This window comes from Mytilus californianus, unplaced genomic scaffold, assembly GCF_021869535.1.
Source record: "Mytilus californianus isolate M0D057914Y unplaced genomic scaffold, xbMytCali1.0.p SCAF_19, whole genome shotgun sequence".
NCBI lineage: Eukaryota > Metazoa > Mollusca > Bivalvia > Mytilida > Mytilidae > Mytilus > Mytilus californianus.
Window position 1 is genome coordinate 3364973 of NW_026262667.1, and position 23884 is coordinate 3388856.

At 32.1% G+C, this 23884-nt stretch overlaps 1 protein-coding gene across 1 annotated transcript; it reads left to right on the forward strand.

Annotated features, from left to right (window-relative positions):
- The first annotated feature begins 1070 nt into the window (after window positions 1-1070).
- On the forward strand, window positions 1071-23542 carry LOC127727069 (helicase with zinc finger domain 2-like). The gene is made up of 9 exons (XM_052234484.1): window positions 1071-5399; window positions 6306-6397; window positions 7576-7713; window positions 8362-8499; window positions 9640-10304; window positions 15669-15893; window positions 18072-18228; window positions 18800-18967; window positions 20700-23542. The coding sequence occupies exons 1-9, from the start codon at window positions 1450-1452 to the stop codon at window positions 20795-20797; spliced, it is 5631 nt and encodes a 1876-aa protein (XP_052090444.1). The 5' UTR covers window positions 1071-1449; the 3' UTR covers window positions 20798-23542.
- Window positions 23543-23884: the final 342 nt, after the last annotated feature.

A 23884-nucleotide genomic window follows, 5' to 3' on the forward strand; every position in this document is an offset into this window, starting at 1 on the left:
TCTTTATGCTTCATCTCGTAGAGACAGAACTTGAAAATGTTACCAGTATAAATACACATGGATAGTGGCCAAATTGAATTCGGAGGAAGACCCAAAGTGAAGGGAGGGGGTAGTACATAATTTTAGTATAAGTTTAAACTATTAGAAGTTTGAGGCATATAAATGTTGAAAATATGCCGCACAGCCCTATGTTTTGACCTTTGAAAAAAATAGTTGTGCATATAAATTTTCCATTCTAGGATATAATTTTTTACAAAACTTTATAGTAAAAGTGGCTCAATTTTAGCTGTAAAAGGAGTTCCTATAGGAATATTTACAGAAGTGCAACCTTAAGAGAACCATTAGTGGTAGGTCTGATTTTTGGTATGCAGATGTATTAGCATTATCACATCTCATTTCTATGAAGATTATTTGGCTCCCCCCTCAGTCATGGTTTATTGACTTAGAATGTTTTGCATTGTTTACATGTTAAAGTTTGTGATAAGATCAGTTTAAGATGAACCACTAATGTTAAGTCAATGATATTTGATATGCAGTTGTATTAGCATTTTCAAGTCTCATGGAGATAATATGGCACCTATCCCTCATCATGGTCTTCGACTTTGAAACTTTTACATACATGTAGTTTACAAGTTAAAGTTTATATGCATTGTCATTTCTCATTTGCATGGAGGTTATTTGACCCTCACCTTCAGACATGGTTCATTGACTTTGAATTTGGATTATACATGTACTATCAAAATTACAAAACATGAGACATATCTATGCGTCAACAGTTTATTTTATTTTATTTTTATAATTTGGTGTTGATGGCAGTTCTTTGATTTTTTAGAAATTAATGTAAATGTATGACCATAAATTGAAAACTTGGTAGATGGTATAGACATTTGTCAGGGTATTTTGTATGCTAGATGTCATTCCTGCTTTTATTGTGTTATTGTCTTGATGTAAACATTTTTAACTTACATTTTTGTTATCATGTATTTTAAACTTATCACCCGATAATAACTCAACTTTAATAGGTTAATAATTGAGAAAGTTTTTGAAAAATAAAGTAAAATATTATCAACTTATTATTTACAAATCTTGTTATTCCATTTAGATTCTGGAAATACACTGACAGAAAGTTCAGGCTACAGCTATGGTCAACTTATAGATTTAGTGGAATCTGCAAACATCGATTTTGAAGCTGAAGTTGATGATGTTGGAAATGAATGGTCAGATACCCAAAGTATTGCCGATTCTGAATATTCAGCATTGTCCGATGCAAGTTCTAATGATGACACTGCATCATCAGGCTCAACTAGAAGTAGAAAGATTAAAATAAGAAGAAAAACAAAGACATTACGAAGAAAGAAAGGAATCTTGACAGATCAGAGTAGTTCATCACAGAGTTCTGGTACTCTGCCATTACCAAGTTTCGCAGTAAGCCCGTCTTCAAAGTTTAACATGATTCAAAAATGGAGAAACGATAGTCGTCAAGCTTTAAGAGGTCACCAGTATCTAAAGGGTCACAATAAAAGTGGAAAAGACTTCATAATGAATGAAGAAATGAGATTTTCAGAGGAAGAAAATCGGAGTGAAAATATGTCTGATATATCATCAATGACCAGCTGTACAACTATGTCAATGGCTGGTTTGTCTGCAGATGAATTTAGTGGATCAGAATATGATGTTTCTGATTCTGGTAGTGATTGGTGTAGTTCAGCCTCTGATTTGGAGAAAGAAGAAGACAACATTGAGGAAAAGTCTCCAGAAGAACCAACATATTTTCAAAGAAGCCTAAGTTATCATTCAGGACAGTTCAGAGCAAGAAATATTCTGGAAAAAGAATATTTTCAGAAAGGTTTGGATTTGAGTGAGGAATGTATTGAATCTGTTGGATCTCATTATTTCAAAGGAAAGATGATAATGTACCGTGACATTCGTAATAAAAATTTTGATGATCAATGTCGAAAGTTACCAAAGATATATAAAAAATGCACTATCAGTATTGAATCAGCTCATCAAGCTGTTTGTACACCAGTTGAACCAACGGATGAAATACAGGAAATTCAAATCATTGGACGATCAAAATGTGGTCAAACCTTTACGGATGATACAGTAATAGTTCAGATTCACTCAAAACAAATTGGCGGGAAGGTTCATGGAGAAGTAGTTTCCTTTCTTCAACGACATCGTTACAAAGATATTGACCATCCTGTGTTTGTATGTCTTTTAGATCTTAGGGAAGGACATTTGATGAAACCACTCTGTCGTACTCTTCCAAAATTACATATTTTACACTCCAAAGTTAACAGAAAATTTAAGCATATTCGTAAATCTAGAGTTGAGATTTATAACTATGATGCCACCAAAGGAACCGTTAGCTTTTTGCGCTATCATGATGTTCAAGAAGGAGAGAGAGAAGAATGGTTGTTTATTGTTGCCTTTATAAAATGGAAACCCAATAAAATATATCCCTTGGCAGCAGTTATTGATGTCATTCATTGCTCACAAAATCCTTATGATGGAATAAGAATAATGTCCAAAGAACACCAAGTGCCTTATTTCTATGAAAAATCCACTGTTGAAGGCATTAAGGCAGCATTCAAAGAAGCTAAGGCCTTCAGTACTAATGATTACCTAGACAGAACTAGCAATCTTAGGATCTTTACCATAGATCCACCAGGTTCAAAAGACTTAGATGATGCCCTCTCTGTTGAAAGGCAGGAAGATGGTTCTTATAAGGTAGGGGTACACATAACTGATGTGTCAACTATTGTCAAGAAAAATGATCCAGTGGATAGAGAAGCACAGGTTAGATGTGTCACATTTTACCCAGGTAAAGGATTCCGTCCATTTGCTATGCTGCCTGAACCTTTGAGTGAAAGTATCTGCAGTTTGCTACCAAATCAGAAAAAGCCTGTTATATCAGTATATTTTAAATTTGATGAGAAAGGGAATCTTGCAAAATCAATGCCAATCATTCAGAAATCTATCATTAAATCTTGTAAACAGTTTACATACCAAGAAGTTCAAAATATTTTAGATGACAAATTAGAAGAACAACCAATTGAATTGGCTCAGGATGTAAAAATGTTGTATAAACTTTCCCAGTGTTTGAAAGAAGACAGATTAGGGCATGCTTCATTTTCATGGCCAGTAGAAATAGATGTTTCAGAGGATGAAAATCCCATGGATACATATCAGGCACATTCCTTAGTTGAAGAATTTATGATACTGACAAACCATAGTATTGCCCAACTTTTGAGAAAACAATATCCAGGAAGTGTTCCCCTTCTCTGTCAACAGACACCTGCTGATGAAGTGTTTGACAACTGGTACAATGTAAATCAACATTACATACATCACATTCTTGGTCTTCAATCAAGACACACACCAAGAGGCACGATTTCTGTCTTTCATTCTCCACCAGAAGGGAGAACTAGGAAACTTACACCGGTCCAGACTTGGGTTTTGGAGGAGATCAAAGATTTGGTGCCAGAAACTGTACAAAATATATCCAGAATCAAGCAACTTATCCAGTCTGATTTTCTGCATCCTAAACAAGCTTTGGCATACCATGAGTGGAACTTGTTTCAAGAATCATCAAAGTATGTCTGTTCTACAGAGATATTGGCAAATCAAGAAAAAGGCATCCATTTCTCCCTGGGAAAAAAATCTTATGTCCATTTTACTTCTCCACTTCGTAGATACAGTGATCTCATTGTACATAGACTTGTCTCTGCAATGCTGATGAAGGCAGTATCTCCTTATGACCCTCAAGAAATATCAGATTTATGTTTGACCATAAATGATGCTACAAAGAGGGCAAACCAGTTTAAGAAAGGTTGTAAGCAGTTCATTTTTGGTAGATTTTTCAAGAGAAATCCTGTTTTATTCAATGGTTTTGTGAAAGAAATATCAGATAACGGAATCAAAATTGTCATACCAGGTTTACAAAAACTCCCAATCTCCAGGAAAGAAATCCAGTTCAAACTGTTAGATGTCGCTTGCAAACCAGAGGAAAAAGATGATGTTGAAATGCAAAGTATGACAGAATATGAGAAAGACAGGAAAATGGTTGTAGTGAAATGGGAGAAAAGATTGTACAATTACACACATAGAGCATGCAGAAAACCTAAAACAAGTCGATTTGAGTCTGAAAAGAAGTATTTCTCGCCTTATCTAAGAATTTTTCCACACCAAAATACAACTTTTGTAAGGTACAAGGAGCATTGGAGTACTATTTTGAAGTTGATTTTGGAAGAAAAGATTGATGATTTAAAAGATATGCTCTACAAGTTTAAAGACCATGAACAAACAATAAATAATATTTTACTTGATAAAGATACTGTCAGTTCATTCAAACGAAGTGTGGCTGATGCTAGCTCAGAAGTTAAACAGGGAATCATTGTGGAGCATAGATGCCGATTTCAAGTACCATACCATCATGGACAAATCATCCAACTTCAAATGTCAGCAAGTCTGAATCGTGGGTTTTTGACACCTTCTCCTCAGGTTCTTGACGTAACAGAAAATATTAAGTTCTGCATTGACCATTTTGATAACCCAATAAAAACATTGCTACGATATGCGAAGTTGCATACAAAGCCAACATATTCCAGGCTGGAGGATTATGTCAAAACTTGGATACCTATTGTAGAAATGGAAGCAACCCTCAATGCAGTGCACAATGAAGATACAGCAGTTATAAATGACATCCCAGTAGAATTTAGGGGACGAAGGGGGAGATTTGTCTTAACAAAGGGATTCTGTGATATCAGAGATATCGATATTTCTAGTGGAGATATAGAAAAACTATCATCTGGGATTGATGATGGGACAGAGAATATTATAGAAGAATCTGCAGAGCAGAGAATTAACCCTGAGGAAGAGGATACCCCAATGAGTACAGCAAATGAAACAGATACCGAAGAAGAAATGTCAAATGTAGGTCAGAGGGAAAATTTGTCTTTTGATACAAATCCAGAAGAAAGTAAGACTCGTACAGCATCTGGATTGGAGGTTGTTGACCCAGAAAGAGAAAATAAAGAAACTGAAAACAGGTCACAAGATGGCAGCTCACAGAAGAAGAAACCAAAGTACACAAATATTTTGAGTCCTCACTTTTTATGCATTAAATTGAAAAGGCCTCTACCAGAAAATGTCAAGGCAAAAATAGGTAATTGCCTGCCAAGACAAAGCCAGTACATTTGGGTAGCTCATGGTGAACTGTTGAAATCCAGGAAAATAAGGACCAAGAAATTCAGCAAAAGAAGAGAGTGTTTTAAAAAGGTTCTAGAAATTGATCTTGTTTTCAAGTTGCATGAATGCAGTTCCTTACCACCTGTGACAGAAGTAACATCTGATGATAAATGTTCCATAGAACTCATTTTAAAGCCTAAAGTCTTCAGGTAAGTATATTCTCGATGCCTTGAAGACCCATTGATGGCCTTCAGGTGTTGTCTGCTCTTTGGTCGGGTTGTTGTCTCTTTGACATATTCCCCATTTCCATTCTCAATTTTATATTTACTTTAATACAGTATATATTTAAACCTATTTTTGTTTAGAGCTAATTTCTTAATGCTTGTAGAGTAAAACTTTGGTTTACTTGCTTGCTTGCTTTGTTTGTATAAACATTTACTCAAGCTTTGTAATTATGATTGACATCGTCAAACAATATATATTGGCATAGTTAAAACTGTATAGATCATACTAAAATTTGATTGAACATTATCCCAATTACAATTGTACAATATACAAACAAAGCAAGCAAGCTAACCAAAGTCTTGCTCTGCATGCATTAGGAAATTAGCTCTAATTCTCTCCTTGTATTAAATGTTTTTGCTAATTCTTATTCTTGAAAATGTTTAACTTGAAAATCAAACAGCCTGTGAGTCAAGATACGCATGATGTATGCTGAGGGTATTTTTTATTTTGATATTTATATTAATTCCCTAATCAATGTTCTAGCAAAAAATTATAGCAAATAATTAAAACGGTTGTTTTAGATATATTATAATTTGTACTGTGTGTAAATTGATTCTAGTTTTGTTTGCACATCAATGCTTTGAAAACACTGGTAAACAATCACACAAGATTATTACAATAACCATACCTGTGTAAACTGTTTTTTTTTCTTGCAACTAGTATGTTCAGTTTAAATATTTTATCAATAACTATCAAAAATGTATTGTGACTTAGATGGAGAGTTGTCTTATTGGCACTCATACCACATCTTCTTATATCTATCAGCTGTGTTTCAACCAATGAAAGACAATTTTATATTGACATCTAGCCATAAACACTGTTCTTTGTAGGAGAATAGAATGTTACATCAAACTATTAGGACAGGGACAGGCTAGTGAACTCGCTGAGAATATTGCATTAGGACATACTATCAGTGCCTCAGGTATATAGAATGTTTCTAAGAGTTTATACAACATAGTTTATGTGTTCTTGCATATCATACTTATTTATTGAAATAGATCTGGATTATATGTGTATTTGATTGACAAATCTTCAAAAGTTTTAAGCATACTTCATAAGTTCTGCTTATGAATATGTGCTGACGTCGGCTATGATTTCCAGAAATCAATAATGATATTTGCAAATGATTGCACAACAATTTGTGCAATGAAATTGGATAAATATTCACTTTAAATATAGCTGTACTGGTCCAGGACCAGTTACTGTTTTGTTTCATCCAATTTAGATCAGGAATTTGTCCTTTGAAGATATTTGATTTTTGAAAACTTTCATTTATAGCTGACTTTGCCGTATGGGTTTTGTTTATTGTTGAAGGCCTTACAGTGACCTATGGTTGTTATCTTCTGTCAGTTGGTCTCTGTTTGAGAATTGTCTCTTGGCAATCATACTTTTTATTTTATATAAGCTTGTTTTGAAATGCAAGTTTTATTCAAAAGAGATAGAAGGGGTTTGTTGATTTTCAACTTTAATTCTATGTTGATTTCAAGTGACATAAATTTAAATTTGAGAAAGAAGGAGAGCTTCTAGAGCTCTGGATTTATGACGGTGGCTATTGTTCATTAACTTTTTCTTCTCACTACCAAACAGCAATATATGACATTCATGTTCATATATAAGAAAATTTCTATTGTGAGTGGCTAGGTTCTTAAGTGATGTTTATTGGTACTCAACCATTGTCAACTCATCAAATATCACATAAAAATTGCCATACAAGTAATCTTTTTTTTTGTTGAAAATAACACAATTTAGAGTCCAAATCTATGTTGCTAAATTTATTTTTAATAACCCTCCATGTAACAAGATTCTGTCCAAAAAGAAATCCTTCCAGGAACATAGTAACAGAAACTGAGAAGGATATGGTATAATAACATTTTACATGTAATCATTCTTCTGCAGAAATAATACATGTATTTGTTTTTCATTTTTCAGTAATTATGATATCAAGCTGAAAAATATGCAGAGATTCTTGGAAACACCTGTTGAAAAAACCCAACATATTTTGATATTTTTAGCATGATGCATATTTTTTATATTAAAGTAATCAGTGACATTTTGGCAACATTGCATCAACAAATAAATTTTTTGGGGTTTTTTTTCCAGATCAGGATCATCTTAGACTTTGTAGAACCATAAGTTATGAAGTTGATATACTAGGTTTTCCTGCCAACAACACACAGCAGCATACAGCTATCAAAAAAGCTCTGAATTCTAGGTTCAGTTTAATTCAGGGACCTCCAGGTATGTTACAATTTGACATCTTAATTACACAGTTATGTAATAAACAAAGCTAAAGCTTGACTTACTTTGACTACTTTATTTCTTTTGATGATTTATCAGTATTTGATAAATTGGTTTTATGCTTTTCGTGTCCCTCAATTATGCAGTATGCTGCTCCATTTGTTAAAAAGTCATGGTCAATTAGGAGGTTGGCCTCAACAACTGCATGATAGATACATATGTATATAATGTTTTGTTCTTTTATTGTTTTTTATGGTGTATTGTAAACTTATTTGTTGATTTATGTCTGCTTTATACCCCATTGGGGTATAACTGTGCATTATTCAATAAACATAAGCAGTATTTAAATATAACTTTTGGAAAGCCTCTGTCAATCAACATTAAAATAGATGCATGCATTTATTCTTGCGACTTTTTGAAAAGCTGCATACAATAGAGATAAGAATGTGGGTTCTTATTATTATGATACTCACCCAGTCACATTATTCACATTCATAAAAACCTTGCAATAATTTCTGAATTTACAGTATTCTAATTATTCACACAAATAAGACCTTCAAAGTTTGAAATGGTTCTAAAGCTTTTTATCTTACTATTACAATTACAAATTATTCTTCAGTATTCATATATTTTTTATATGTTTTACAGGAACAGGGAAGACTTTCACAGGAGTCAAACTTGTGTATTTATTTAATAAGTTGAACAAGCTAGCACAGGAGAGAGATGGAAAAAGAAGACGAGTGATTTTCTGTGGACCATCAAATAAATCTGTTGATCTAGTAGCAAGTATGTGTAATTATGTCTCACCTTCAGCCATGTTTGGACAATAACTTTGGACCAGAACTTTTTATCTCTGAATAGTGAAGTAAAATAATTGACAGTTATATCTTTTTTTTACATACAAGTTCAGTCAAACTTGCCATAACAGTCACCTTGTTTCAGTGGTCAACTTTCTCTAATGGACACTCTCAGACCATCCCAAAGGTTGTTTTATATATCATTTAACTGGTTTCAGTGGTTACCTAATTTTGCACAAAATGGTTATTTCAACCTTTAACAATGGTCATTTAATGTTATTACCAACCAAAATAATCATGATGAAAATTTATATGTTCAGTATCAAAGTCAAAATTAGAATTGGGGCCTGGTTGAGACTAAGATCTTGCAATATGAATTGAATTCCTCATATTCCACTCCTTACACCAATGTTGAATTGTTCAGTTTTCTTACACTAATATAATTATATTGGGAAAATGATATTTTGGTATGTTAAAATTGTTTTACAATATAGCATTATAACGTTTATATTAAACGTAGTCATAGACATAACAATACAGATACAGTGTTCAGTTGAAAAAGTTACCAGACAAGAATATGTTAAATACCTTGATTAACAAAAGATATTAAAGAGACAAGAATACATGAAATGCTCAGCAAAATAAAAAGTATCAAATATAAAAAGAAGATGTGGTATGATTGCCAATGAGACAACTCTACACACAAGACAAATCGACACAGAAATTAACAATTATAAGTCACTGTACAGCCTTCAATAATGAACAGAGCCCATACCACATAGTCAGCTATGAAAGGCCACGAAATGACAAATGTAAAACAATTCAAAGGAGAAAACTAACGGCCTAATTTAAGTACAAAATAATGGGTCCTGAGTCAAACTCCTGACTTGGGACAGGCATAGAATTTGGCAGGGTTAAAGACTTTGGATCAGTCCAGATAGCTCCAAAATGTATCCAGAGATCCTAACAGCAACAGAAAAAAGTTTAAATTTTAAAACTGCATAAAACATTTAATTAAATTTATTTGATTTGAATAAAATAACTTCAACTATATTATATATTTTCACTATTTTTAACAGCACAAAAGTATTTTAAAAAACATTTTGTAATCTATTTGTTTTGGTTACAGGATGGGTAGTGAATAAACTTGGAGACAAGGCTCCAAAAATAGTCAGAATGTACGCTAGCGCTTATGAATACCTGGACTTTCCTGTACCTGGCCGTGCTATTATTTCCAGTAGGTCTATGAGGTCTGCGCAATCAGATCAATTATTAAATGAGAAGGGTGTAGTGCTTCATCATATCATTCGATCAGACGGAAAGCCTCATGCAGCAAAAATCCAAGAGTTTGATGCTAAGTTTCATGCCGACAACATTATAATAAAAGAAAATGAGAAAGTGCCTCATGAGCTAAGAAAACCAGTCAACACAAAATTGCAGGACATTTATGAATACAAACATTTGCTTCACAATGCTACTGTAGAGGAGTTAGATAATTATGATGTCATATTTTGTACCACCTCCCTGGCAGGTAATCCACGGTTGTTGACTGCTACAAAAGATCAAGTGGCTCAAGTCATCATTGATGAATGTGGCATGTGTTCTGAGCCAGAGAGTATGGTTCCAATCATTGCCACACATGCCACTCAGGTTGTCCTTATTGGTGATCACAAACAGTTACGTCCAATTATTATTAGCAGAGAGGCATCCGAGCTAGGTTTAGAGAAATCTTTGTTTGAGAGATATTCCACTGACCGTTCTCTGATGACAATGTTGGAACAACAGTATAGGATGGTAAGAATATAGCAAATTCTAAATATAGAATATAATGAATTACATACTCATTCATCTATACAAAGACTTATATGCGGCAGGTGCTACCTGAAGAGCTCCCAAAGGTTACTTTTTTGTAATCAGATATAGAAAATTGTTGGAAATCTTATGCTCCTCAGATACCAATTTGCAGGGAAATCGTAGGCTCAGTATGTTATGATGTCTAACAAAAAATCCCAAAAAAGGAATGAAAAACCAGAAAAATGTTTTCCACCATGTTGTTGAAGCTGTTTTAATAGGATTGTTGTACCCACTTATTGGCACTATAGACCAAGTTGACCCTTATTTCATTCGGCAGTATATAATAAGTTACAATGTAAAAAGATAAAATAAGTAATTCCTCCCTTAAAAGTTTGTAGATAGATGCTCTCTTTGTCCTTTCCATCATTCCCTCTGTACATGTTTTTGAAAGTCTGTCTGCCATCTTATGAACATTATTAAAAAAGTTATAATTGTGACTTTGCAAAGCATTGGCATATTTCTTTTTAGATATCAATCCACCCTATTTAATCTTAAAATTGACCAATTTACTGTGAACTAGATTTCATACACTATCATCATGATGTCCAATCTTGTGCAATGCTCAGAGTAAATCTCTAAATAATTTCAATGCAGAAAAACAAAAGAAACATTTAACAGAAAAGAAAGGTAATACTATATATTAGTGACTGATATTAATCCCCAAACAATACATCATGTTTGATCAACAACATATCATAATATTTACAAAATATCTGTTCAACTTCAACAAAATATTGGAAGAACAATTTTTTAAACTTGTTTCCCCTATACATAATATTACTGTAAAAAGCTGGATTTGAAGTACTTTATTTTAATAATTTAACAAGTGTGGACACAGATGAATGTGGATAGTATTTGGATGTTTGACAGTGTTTTATATGACAAAAGGAGTTCTATGTTTTTCCTATATGGTGTTATTAACTGTGTTGCACGATGACAACCAACCTGAGCATGAGGAGTGTTGTTTATTTAATATTTAGATTTTATGTTCAAGAGGGCATGGAAGAGACACTAATTGCATTAATGACCAAATGATTATGATAGAATATTTTCCACATCTTTGATTTTGGATAAATTTTGTAGCTAGGAGAGCAACACATAATAGGTTAATTTTTTCATGCGATTTTTTTTTAAATGGGAGATGATATCTGAGAACAGTGGTTGTCGTTTGTCTATGTGTTACATAATATTTGTTTTTCGTTTATTTTGTGTACATAAATAACATAAATGACTATGCGTTATGGGCTTTGCTCATTGTTGAAGGCTGTACGGTGACCCGTAGTTGTTAATTTCTGTGTCATTTCGGTCTGTTGTGGAGAATTGTCTCATTGGCAATCATACCACATCTTTTTTATATGTATTTGCTCACTATTTTTATGGTTCTATTTATATTACTTTGTGGTGGATTGTCAGTATCATTAGTAAAATATTTTGTTAAAATGTCGAAATTGTTTCTCAGATTAGAAGACATTTATTGGTTTTTAGTAATGAAAATGCCTGACATGATGCTTGGGGCTAGATGAGCTAGAAAGTAAACTTCTGTGTTGTTTTTTATCAATTCTTTGATAACATCTCCTCCAAAGCTGGCGAAGCAAAAAAAAGTTTTGACCAATATGAAAACGATATCAACAAAAAAACCTTTGTGAGCATGCTTCAAAGACTCATAACTGCTCCAAAAGTAATCTGATATAATTTCAAGCATGTCAAGTGGGTATTATGAAAATCTACTTAATATGTCTAAATATCAAAAAAGTTATAGTATTCAATATGAAAAAGGTATTGCAAAATTATTCTCTTTTCAATTTTTTTTGTTATATGGATACAAATATAAACAGTTACTGTAACAATGTTAATTCACACAAATTAAGAAATAAACAAATGAATGAAAAATGTTGAACATGAACAATGAAATATAGTTTTAGAAATCAATTAGGCCAGATAGGCCTTATAAATTTTTTTTTTTTTTTAACATACTGAATGACCATTTACACTCAGGACCGTGTCATCAGTAGACAGTACAGATGTATTAAAACAACCTAGCATCATATTGCTAGTAGCGAGTGTAGCATTGTCGGGTAAATTTGTTCTTTTTTTTAAATTTGGTTAAAGGACAAAAAATGTTTGGTTCAAATCATAATAAAATGCTTTTATCTCCTTATTACTTACATTGTACATAGAATGGATACTACCCTGACAAATCCTTGTACATGAGAGTTGTCTGTCAAATCTTTATTTCACAAAGAATGAATTGCATAACAATGAACTGAGCTCAAAGCAAAGCACTTTAATAATACACTTAGACAAAGAGCTCAATCCAGTGATATACTTTGTACTACAGGTCCTTCATGAACATCCTATCCACCAAAACCATATCTCACAAACATGCCATACTACATGTACATGGTTCGATCAGAAGTCCTGAAAAAGATATGAATTTTATTATCATATTTTAATTATACATACACAGGTTAAAAGTTATATACTCCAATGGCAGTTTTTCCTGCTAAAATGTCATGTGTAGAATGTGATATACCATTTTTGGGTCTATATGGGTACTGTCCTTTATATTCATTAGGTCATTTTGACACAACAAAATATATAGAAAATGTTAACTTTGATCTGGAATTGAGTTCTTTTTCGCAAAATAAACCCACTAAAACTAAACTTTGAATGCAAAAGACCCCTAAATGGCTAACAGATATTGCTATAAAGAATAGAAGAATAGTCCATGATGATTATTGTTATTAAAGAGTTCATGAAATGTACACTGATTCTGTCAGTTGAATGGACTAGAATGAGATAAGTTATATAAACATAAAGGTTTTTTTCAACAGTTGTGGTGTAAATTAAATCAGTTTTATTTTATGGTTGACATATTTAAGTACTGTATATATGTAGACCATTGGCTTTTCAACACATTGATATTTTACAATATTGATTATCTCTTTATTGTTATATTGTTGGTATTTTTCACCTTCCTAAAACAGTTTTAACGCAACATGAACGCAAGCTTAATAGATCTTGATAGGGTGTCCTCACATATTTTGACATTGCTGAAAAATTTTGGTTGGCATATGTATCCTCTTCTAATCGTTTTAGAATGCATACTGTCGTCACAATTTCCATTGAAAAGGCATGCATAGTACAAATTCATATGACGAACGAAAACATATGATCTGACCATATACATGTACATGTATGTATAGGTTATCAGCTTTTCTACACATATTAGCCAGTAAGCCGCAATGAACCTATTATGGCGAGTGAGCGCAGCTAGTGAGCTAAAATGAATCAAATTGTGTCCTCAGTGGGGGATATTTTAAGGGATCTATATGAAGAAAACCTGATCATCTGTTTATCGTTCTATTATTGGCTTTTTCACCTCCCTAACTTGGCCTAAGACAGTTTTTACAGACGAAAGCAAGCTTGATAACTACTCCTCACACACATGTATAGATTATCGGCTTTTCTACACGAGTCATGAATATCGTAAAATGTTAGCCAGTGAGCAGGCCCGCAATGAACCTTTTTAGCGAGTGAGCCCAGCTAATGAGCTAAAATGAATCAAATTGTGTACTCAGTCACAGTTGGTGATATTTTAAGGTATCTACACAAAGAAAACCTGCTTTTATAAATCTCAGTGGCGGATCCACAACTTTTCATAAAAGGGGGGTGGCCGCTGACTGACCTAAGGGTTGCCCACTCCCGTCATGCTTCCCCAGTGGCGGATCCGGGGGGACGGTTCCGAGGGTTGGAACCCCCCCCTTTTTTGGACGATCAATGCATTTGAATGGGGACACATAGTTGGAACACCCCCCCCCCCCCCCCCCCCCACACCCTTTGTCCCGAGTTGGGAACCCCCCTTTTATAAAATGGCTGGATCCGCCCCTGCTTCCCTATAAAATCAACCAAATTTTTCCCACCCCCTGGATCCGTCTATGTTACTGTTTATCGTTCTGCGTAATAATGGCTTTTTCACCTCCCTTACTTGGCCCTCAACAGTTGCTTATCTGTTTATCGTTCTGTCACTGGCTTTTTTTAGACTAGAGACTTCATGTGTAAAAACCTGACGTCAAACTCGTGTACTATAAAAGAAGAGACAAATAATTTCACATTAAATCCTGTAACATTACATCTAAAGATAATTACAATCCAAAGTAAATTATATTACGATGTCAATGGACTAAATTCCCGCGCAAATGTCATCACTGGGATAGACCAAAACGAATTTTAGGTTTATGTATCATTCACATTCCGATCAATTTACTCAGATAAATAAAATATACGTGTTAACTATTTTTATATTGGTTTTGAAGTTAGTTAACCTATCAGAAAAAAGGATTTATTTCTCGCAGATAGCCCTCAATACTATACACCAACTCGACACTAAAGCTATAAAACCCTAAAACATAATAGTATATGGAATCGTAAACAGTTTACCTAATATTGATATAGCTGAAATATGTAGATTCAGAATTGTGTACACAGAAATGAGATCAGAAATAAAGCCCTATGTAAGGTGAAAACAATAACACAACTGTATAAAATCATTGTTTATTAAATTTGCTTGCATAAGAACCATGAAGTTAAAATTTATAACGATTACGTTTATCCTGTCAACCCCTTTTCTTCATTGCATCAAGGCTTCTGTGTATTCACATCATTTGTACAACTCTCCTTACTGATGTCATTTTTTGGAATTTCTGTGACCTAAATGGTTCGCGAAAATTAATATTTTATTATATATATAGTAAAAATGCCTGGGTGGTTTCTTACATAAATGTTTGTATGTGAGATAAAATTTAGAAAAGTTATTTAGAACAATATATGATATCTATATCGTTGTAAATATTTTGCAAATGAGAATATTATGTTCATTGAATTCTGAGATGTCACTTAACCAATAAAATGTCACCAGCAAGGAAAGTATTTTTATACCAGAGACTAGTAACCAGTTCAAAATCTCAGAATTGAATATGGTTCAAAAGAAGAGGCAGAAAGAAATCGAAACTGCAAGGCTGAAATATGTAGCCCAGGTGACAATAGAAAACAAAATTAGGAAATGCCTGCTTATTTCTCAAAATTTCGATTAGGGATTTAAAAAACAAGAGGACTATTAAAAATGTTTTTTTATCAAATTTTTTTACTATGTATTTCAATGCTTCATAAATGCAGGAAATCATCACTTGTCTATAGTATGGTGTAAATTCAAGTCTCAATGTAGAAATTGATGACAAGAAATTATAATAAAACATGAACATTCAGTAAATGTACATGTAAAGTGGGGAGTAAACATTTTTTCAGAATACAAGTATTTGTGAGTTCCCATCTAGAATGTTTTATGGTGGTAAATTAAAAACAGCTCATGAGGGTATTGGCAAAGCAGTTAAACCACTAAAGATGTGGCGGAAATCCAACAGCATCCCAAGAGTGTTTTGTCATGTTGAAGGAGAGGAAGAAACATTGACTGTAAAGACAAAGGAAGGGAATGAACAATCCAGGAGCAATAACAGAGAAATAGAACAAGTGGTAGGAAGTATTTTTATGCCATCACTTGGCGTCCGTCGTCGTCTGTCGTCGTCATCGTAAACTTTTTCAAGAATCGAGGCCAAATACCTTCAAACATTAATTGAATGTTCCTTAGTGTATCTTGTTTATAAATTGGATCCAAAGCTTTGATCCATCAACAAACATGGCCGCATGGCTAAAAATAGAACATAGGGGTAAAATGCAGTTTTTGGCTTTTATCTCAAAAACTATAGCAGTTAGAGCAAAAGTGACATGAGTTTAAGTGAAGAATTAGTCAAGATCAATCTGCTAGGAAATTTTCAGACCAATTGGACCACCCATTGTAGGGTTACTGTCCGAAATAGTTAATTTTATGAAATTTTACTGTTTTTGGTTTTTATCTTTAATATTATAATAGATAGAGAGAAAGTGTACATAGCAAAAATGTTAAGCTAAGTAAGATCTACAAATAAGTCAAATGATAAAAAAAGTCAATTGACCCCTTAAGGAGTTATTGCCCTTGAAACATTTATTTTTTACATTTTTCGTGCAAGTCTACTACTTTTTCAAAAATCTTCTTCTCTGAAACTACTGGGCCAAATACTTCCAAACTTTAACTGAATGTTCCTTAGGGTATCTTGTTTATAAATTCTATCCGAAGTTTTCATCCATCAACAAGTGAAAAGTGAAAGAGAGTTAAAGTGACAAATGGGTCATGATCTATCTATCTGTTATGAAATTTTCAGATGAGTTCAACAACCCATTGTTGGGTTACTGTTGGAAATAGTTTATTTTTATTAAATTTTACTGCTTTTGGATATTTTCTTTAATATTATAATAGATAGGGAGAAAGTATAAATGGCAATAAATAGTCAATTGACCCCTTGAGAAGTTATTGCCCTTAAAACATTTTTTTTTTTTTTTTACATTTTTTGTGAAAGTCCAATTACTTTTTCAAAAATCTTCTTCTCTAAAACTACTTTGCCAAATACTTAAAAACTTTAATTGAATGTTCCTTAGGGTATCTAGTTTATAGATTGTATTAGGGAATTTGATCCATTCAAAAACATGGCAGTTTCTAAAGATAGAACATAGGGGTCAAATGAAGTTTTTGGCTTTCATCTCAAAAACTAAAGCAGTAAGAGCAAAACTGACATAGGTGAAAGTGTTATACAGGTTTAGATCTACCTGTCAAGTAATCTTCAGACCAATAGGACAACTTATTTTTGGGTTACTGTCCAGAAATAGTTAATTTTTAGGAAATTTCACAGTTTTGGGTTATGTGTTATCTTTAATATACTTATAGAAAGAGAGAAAGTGTAAATGACAAAATTGTTCAGCAAAGTAAGATCTACAAATAAGTCAAATGCCTGAAACTGAAATTACAGCCAGGTGACCGATATCAGGCTCTCATGAGCCTCTTGTTAAAATCATGTCATGTATACAGTTTTAAGGTTAAAATATTCATTGTAAAGTATTGCCTCTAATTTTGATGTATTTTGTTTGCTGAAAGAAACTTATTCATTAACAAGATTTTATTAATGGTTCGCAATTCTACTCACCATTATTATTTTGCCATTTCCCAGCTGCACCTCCCAAAGCCCCAGGGATATGCCACTGACTCAATGAGCTACAACAGAAATGTGTATGAACGCTTCGCAAGTTAAGTTACGTTGATTAGTACGAATATAAGATGATTAACTGCTGTTCCAGGGTAGAAAATTGGCATGCATTTTACAAATCATTTTAAAGGCTATTATGGGAGTTATCTCCCTCAGCATGAGTTTATAGTGCATTTAACAGAATTTATACCTACCTTAAAAGGGTCAATATAATAACTATATATGAATTTCAGCATATTGTAAATACAGAAATTATTGTGAGCATTTATTATTGCGAATTTCACATGACAATCCAAAATTGAAGGTTAATTTTTGCGATTTCAGGAAAAGGTCAATACTGATATATGTATTAGATATCAGAATGGGAGTCTTTTTTTTTTGTGATACTTAACCAGTCACATTTTTCACAATTAAAACCTCACAATTATTTCTGAAATTTACAGTACTGTACTTTTATATCCCAGATAAGATATCAAAAAGCTTTCAACCCTTGAATTTAGGTTCTAAAAATGTGATACCACTTCGACTTTCTGTTTCAAATTCATTGATCACCTTTATTTTATTATTTCTAATTTAGTTAAAAGTATTTCGACACATGGTCACAGCTGAAGGTGTGGATCCAGAAACTATTAATGTTATGTCTCAGTACAATGCCCAATGTACAGCACTCAGAGAAGAAATAACAAAAAAAGGCTTTGACAAGTTCAATGTCACAACAGTTGTCTCCAGTCAAGGTATTGCTTATTTCATTCTCTTTGTCTCAAAATGATCTTTTATACATAACAGCTGGTTTTTATCTTGAAAGAAGCTGTGGGACAATTGATAATGAAATAAACACCTACAGCAATATAACACTTTTTGGTTGATACCTAATGCTACTTTTGTTAATTGTTGATACCATATATGCATAACAATAGCTTTTTTTAAGGTTAGTAAACTAGATTTTGATACTCTTCTAATAAGAAGCTCACTGTAGACCTTTTGACATGATTCACCATAAATGATTTAATGGATTTCCTTGAAACAAAGTACTAAGATAAAGTATCTTATGAACAATTGCATACAGTAAATAAATTTGGTATGCCAATTTTAAATAGATCAGAGTAATTAAACTTTACAATCATGCCTTCCAATTGGCTTCCAATTGGCTATACATCTTTGTAAATCCTATGAAGATGTGTTTTTGAGAGATATTGATAGATCTGAGTAGAGTAGAATGGATTTAGTTCCACTTTGAATTATCTTCTTTGAATATGAGGCTATGGGTGTTATTGTTTTTTAAGCCTTACTTTGTACATTGTACAGGTGGTGAATGGGACTATGTGATCTTTAGTCTGGTTAGATCATTACCTAAGTACTTGATAGAGAAGAATCCTACAGAGGGATGGTGTATACAGAACCTTGGATTTATTACAGACAGACATCAGATTAATGTAGCTCTAACAAGAGCTAAGAAGGGACTCGTAATTATAGGTAATTCACCTCTCTATAGGTTTACATTTAGTATACATTAGAAAAAAAGAGGAAACAAATTCAAACAATATACTTTGTTCATATTACCGACTTTTGAATCTGGTTTATATAATTTTTCGACATGTTACCTACTTTTTGGTAGGACATTTTGGTACTCAGTCAAGAAAGAGCAACTTAAATTATTAAAATCAAGCTTATAATCTGTTCAATTTCCGGTAAAAAAAATGCTGCTTTTTGATGATTTTGTTGTGTATAGAAATCACATAATACCAAGGCTTCCAAAACGGTCATATATTCCGGACATTTGTATAATGTCCGATAAAAGTCCGGCTAGCCAAAGCATGAAACGGTCATCTACTTTTTAGTTTTCAAGGCTTTCTTAAGAGACGGTCAATTTAACATAATTTGCGATCTTTTTAACCCAACCTTTTGCCTTTAACAGCCACACATTTCCGGTCATAAAAGTGACATGATCATTAAGTACTATCAAAACAACCCCTACTTTAATACCTTCTCATTTTAATCAAGGCTAATTAGTTGTCGAACAGCTGAAATGTACCTGTTTAGGTGACAGGTAAACTATTTTGAACCGGACATTGATCGGTCTATTCAAAGTTATTATTTTACATTTCATCGGTTTGCATCTAATTAATTCAGTCAAAAAGATTTAAATTATCAGAAATTCTTTTCCAAATATGATTTGATGAAAAAATTTAAAAGGTGAAAATGAAAAATCGTCATAACCACGTTGTTTGAACTAGTACACGTGTGCGCAGGTGTGAAATTTAAATATGCATCCTCATTTCTTCAAAAAATGCTTAAATTGTCATTGATACCTTTATCTCACGTTTATTTCGAACAATTTTTTTGAAGAATTAACGTAGAAAGAGCTACTTACACTCATTCATGCTTTGCAAACGTACACAGAATTTACTTATCTATCTCTGGTCCATGTTTTACCATTGTCAAGATAACAACCGGTATTATATTTAAAAACGAAAGTAAAGTTTTTGACAACGTTCAATCGGAACTACTCGGCCTTTCTGGTTGCACGAAGAAATGCATAGCAAGAATGGCCGAGTAGTTACGATTGTGACAACGTTATTTTGCACAAATAAAGAGTCTAAGGCAGATATAAGTACGCTGATGTTGCACACTTCGAATGATGCACTGCCAATTTAACAGTTTACGTCAGTACTTCGAATTTTAATCAAAGAAAGTTTAATATTGTTTTTTTTTTTAATGTCAATCATTGGGATGGCCAACTCGGCAACTGATTACCATAATTGCCTTTTGTTTATTTAGTCTTAAGGGATTAAAATCGGGATAATATATTAAATGTCAGGCTGGCTAAAAATAATTTTGGAAGCCCTGCATAATACAGGTAATTTTTTACATATGGATGAAAGTTATTATACCATAAAATTATAACTACAAATTGTGATTGATAATATGTGATTCTTTTAGTGCAATCTCAACCCTTAAAAACATAATTTATAATAATGAAAAAGGCCAATTGTCAGGAAATGAAAAATTAGAAATTAGAAACGTCAAATATTAAAGTGTAATCTCCCCTTTACTAATCTTTTGAATAAATCGTGAAACATCTCATTTTTTTGTAAGCATAAGGCCATAAAGTTTTCAGCTGCCATCAAGCAAAATATAAATAATATGCCAAATGTATACTGAATGTATTTGTGATATAATTCAATCATAATAACAATTTTAACAGGGAACAAGAACTTACTGATTTGTGATGAAGTATGGAAGAAATTGATAGAGGACTATGAAGAGAAGGGTTGTATCTTTGATGCTCGTCAGTTTCCATGACAAACATGCTACTAAGGACATTATCTTTATTAAAGTTTACTAAACAAATAACATTTTGGCAGCAGAAATGAATTGTACTATATATATTTTATGTATGTTCTTGTGCAAACTTCTGAAATATGTTTAAACGGTTGTAAAAGTAAATATTTTTTACTTGAATTAATTAAGAATTGTAAATAGACTTATTAGAACACACAAAATATTTCAAATTTAAATTGAACACCTCTCAATAAGGCAAACTAAATCTAACACGTGTCTATAGGTCAAACAAAGTTGAACACCTGTCTTCTTAGGTCAAACAACATAAAACACCTGTCTATATTCACACTTTATTCAACATATGTCTATAGATCAAACTAAATTAAACACCTGTCTATAGGTCAAACTAAATTAAACACCTGTCTATAGGTCAAATTAAAAGTGATTCAAGGTTAATATGTGAAAGCAGATCTTTTCTGAAGGATTTGGATATAGAAAAATATATAAGAAATTTATAATAATAACAACAACAATACTTTTATTTTATGAGGGTTCCACAGTTAGCTATATAACTAATCTTCCCTGAGGCCCTCATTATAGAAACGCATAAACAAAACCCCAAAAAATCATTCAAAAACAAAATGCAAACATATACATGGCATACAAAATTTTATGAAAAAATAAACATGATGAAATAATTAATATTTAACATTTTTTCAATTGGTTGATTTCAATAAATGATCTGTTATTTTGTATTGAAAGAATTAACATTTGTAAAATTTCGTAAAGATAGAGGCAAATTGTTTCACAAGTATGGTCCGGAATACATAAATGATTTCTTGAACAATTCGATTTTTGGTTTAGGGAGTATGAGGTTTCCTTCAACAGCATTTCTCAAGGGGTATGGATTTCTTTCTGAAACATAATAAAACTTGCTAGTAAGATATGATGGGGAATCATTTTTTATGCACTTATTGCGAACCAAATGAAACTTTTCCACAGAGTCATCTATTGGTCAAACTATTTAAACTTTTGTCAGTTCTATTGTCCCATTGAATAAATACAATAATCTCTCATTGATTAATTTACCTGAGTATAAAAATTATCTTCTAAATAGATGAAAATACATTTTTCAACTCAAAAAAATGCATGTGATGTTGTATTTATTCAATACCAATAATATTTTTTCAATCTGTTGTAATTTTAAGATCCTGTTTAACCCTTCACTATAAGTACACCCCACTTTACAACAATAATCGATTAGTGTTAAAATAAAACCATTATAACATAATTTTTCTACAGTCTAGATTTAGAAATTTCTTAATCTATAATCAACAATCTCTTTTCAATTATGACGTTTTATAGGTTGAATATGTTAGTTACTGAAGTCTGTGGTCTGAATTATATTTTCAAGTACAAAAGATGTTATTAGCACTATTTTGTGTTTTGAAAAACATAAATTAAACACCTGTCTATAGATTTATCCACAGTTAGTTTGTGAAGTCATGATTTTTCTAAAGGTTCTGATAATAGAAAAAGAAAGAAATTTGTAATAGGTTGTACATGTTATAGTTAGTAAACTCTCTGGTTTTAACAATATAAAGGTACGAAAGACGTCTTTTTGGTGTTGTTTTGAGTATTGAAATATGTGCCATATTTTAAGTAAAACAATGTGCCGTTAATGTCAACACCTTTATCTTAAAGTTACTTAAAAAGCTAAATCTTGCTTTTTCATAAGATGTGTTTATTAGTTTTTTTGTGTTGAATAGCTTTTCATATTTTCTTGTGTTGAATAGCTTTTCTTCATTTTTATGTTGAATAGCTAGTCATATTTTTTTGTGTTGAATAGCTTGTCATATTTTTTTACGTTGAATAGCTTGTCATGTTTTTTTGTGTTGAATAGCTTGTTCAATTTTTTTATGATGAAAAGCTTGTCATGTTTTTTTTTGTGTTGAATAGCTTGTCATATGTTAAGTTAAACATTGTGCCTTAATGTCCACATTCCATTTAACAGATATATAAAGAGCTAATTTTTGTCACATTTCAGACTATATATATATTTTTGTTTTCCTATATTTTGAATAATGTGCCATATTTATAGCTTAGTGTTGTGCCATCCGTAATTCACAATCAATGAACACATTTTTATTTAATGCTCATGTTTTTATTTATATATTTATTTTATTATTTATTAACTTATCTATTATTTATTGAATTATTTATTTCCAGATACAGCATTAGTTTAAAAATATTCTGGTCAAGCAAAGCACAACAGAAATGACATTTTTCTTTAATTTTTACTTATTCACAAATTAGACAGTAAATGCTTATGGTTGAGATAATTGGAAAATTAGAAGATGTGTCTAGAATTTTAACCAAAATGAGGACATAATCAAACTTCTGTAAGAAGAAAAGAGCAAAATATAACCCTAACTTTTAAAATTCAAATTCAAATTGTAAATTATTAGTAGTAAACACACTTAAAGGCAACTAATTTTAAGGTTTCAAAAATTGAATGACTTTTTAGATGAGATCAGAATGTTGAAGTAAAAGTATTTAATGTATAATGTTAATTAACATTTATCTCAAATTGTTCAAGTACTTGTAGAAGAATTGGCAACCAAAATTAGGTTGTGGTGATATGATTAATAATATTTTCTTCAGGCAAACACTATTCTTAAGTATAGCTGATTAAAGTTTAGAAGTTGCATGTACTTTACTGTGTACCATTTGCTAGTATACTTTAATCGTTTATTGTTTTGTACATATTTTCTCCTTTGAATTGTTTTACATTTGTCCTTTGGTACCTTTTATAGCTCACTATGCGGTATGGGTTTTGCTCATTGTTGAAGGTGGTATAGTGACTTATAGTTAATAACTTGTACATCATTTGGTCTCATGTGGAGAGTTGTCTCATTTGCAATCATACCACATCTTATTTTTATGTTTAAAAACATATCATTATTGTATACACACAGTGAATCATTTTTTGTACCATTTACTAGTACCGGTGACCTTGAAGCAGTTGTTATGTAGATAAGTTTATGATTTGTAACTGATTTATTTAAAACACCAAATCATGATGCAATATGAAAAAATGACCCTACT

What these genes read in the sequence shown, in the direction of transcription:
- LOC127727069 (XM_052234484.1), top strand. Translation starts at nt 1,450, where the DNA reads ATGATTCAAAAATGGAGAAACGATAGTCGTCAAGCTTTAAGAGGTCAC. An exon ending in TTTAATTCAGGGACCTCCAG is followed by an intron (nt 7,714 to 8,361) that starts GTATGTTACAAT and finishes TATGTTTTACAG; the next exon opens with GAACAGGGAAGACTTTCACA. An exon ending in ACAGAGAAATAGAACAAGTG is followed by an intron (nt 15,894 to 18,071) that starts GTAGGAAGTATT and finishes TTTCTAATTTAG; the next exon opens with TTAAAAGTATTTCGACACAT.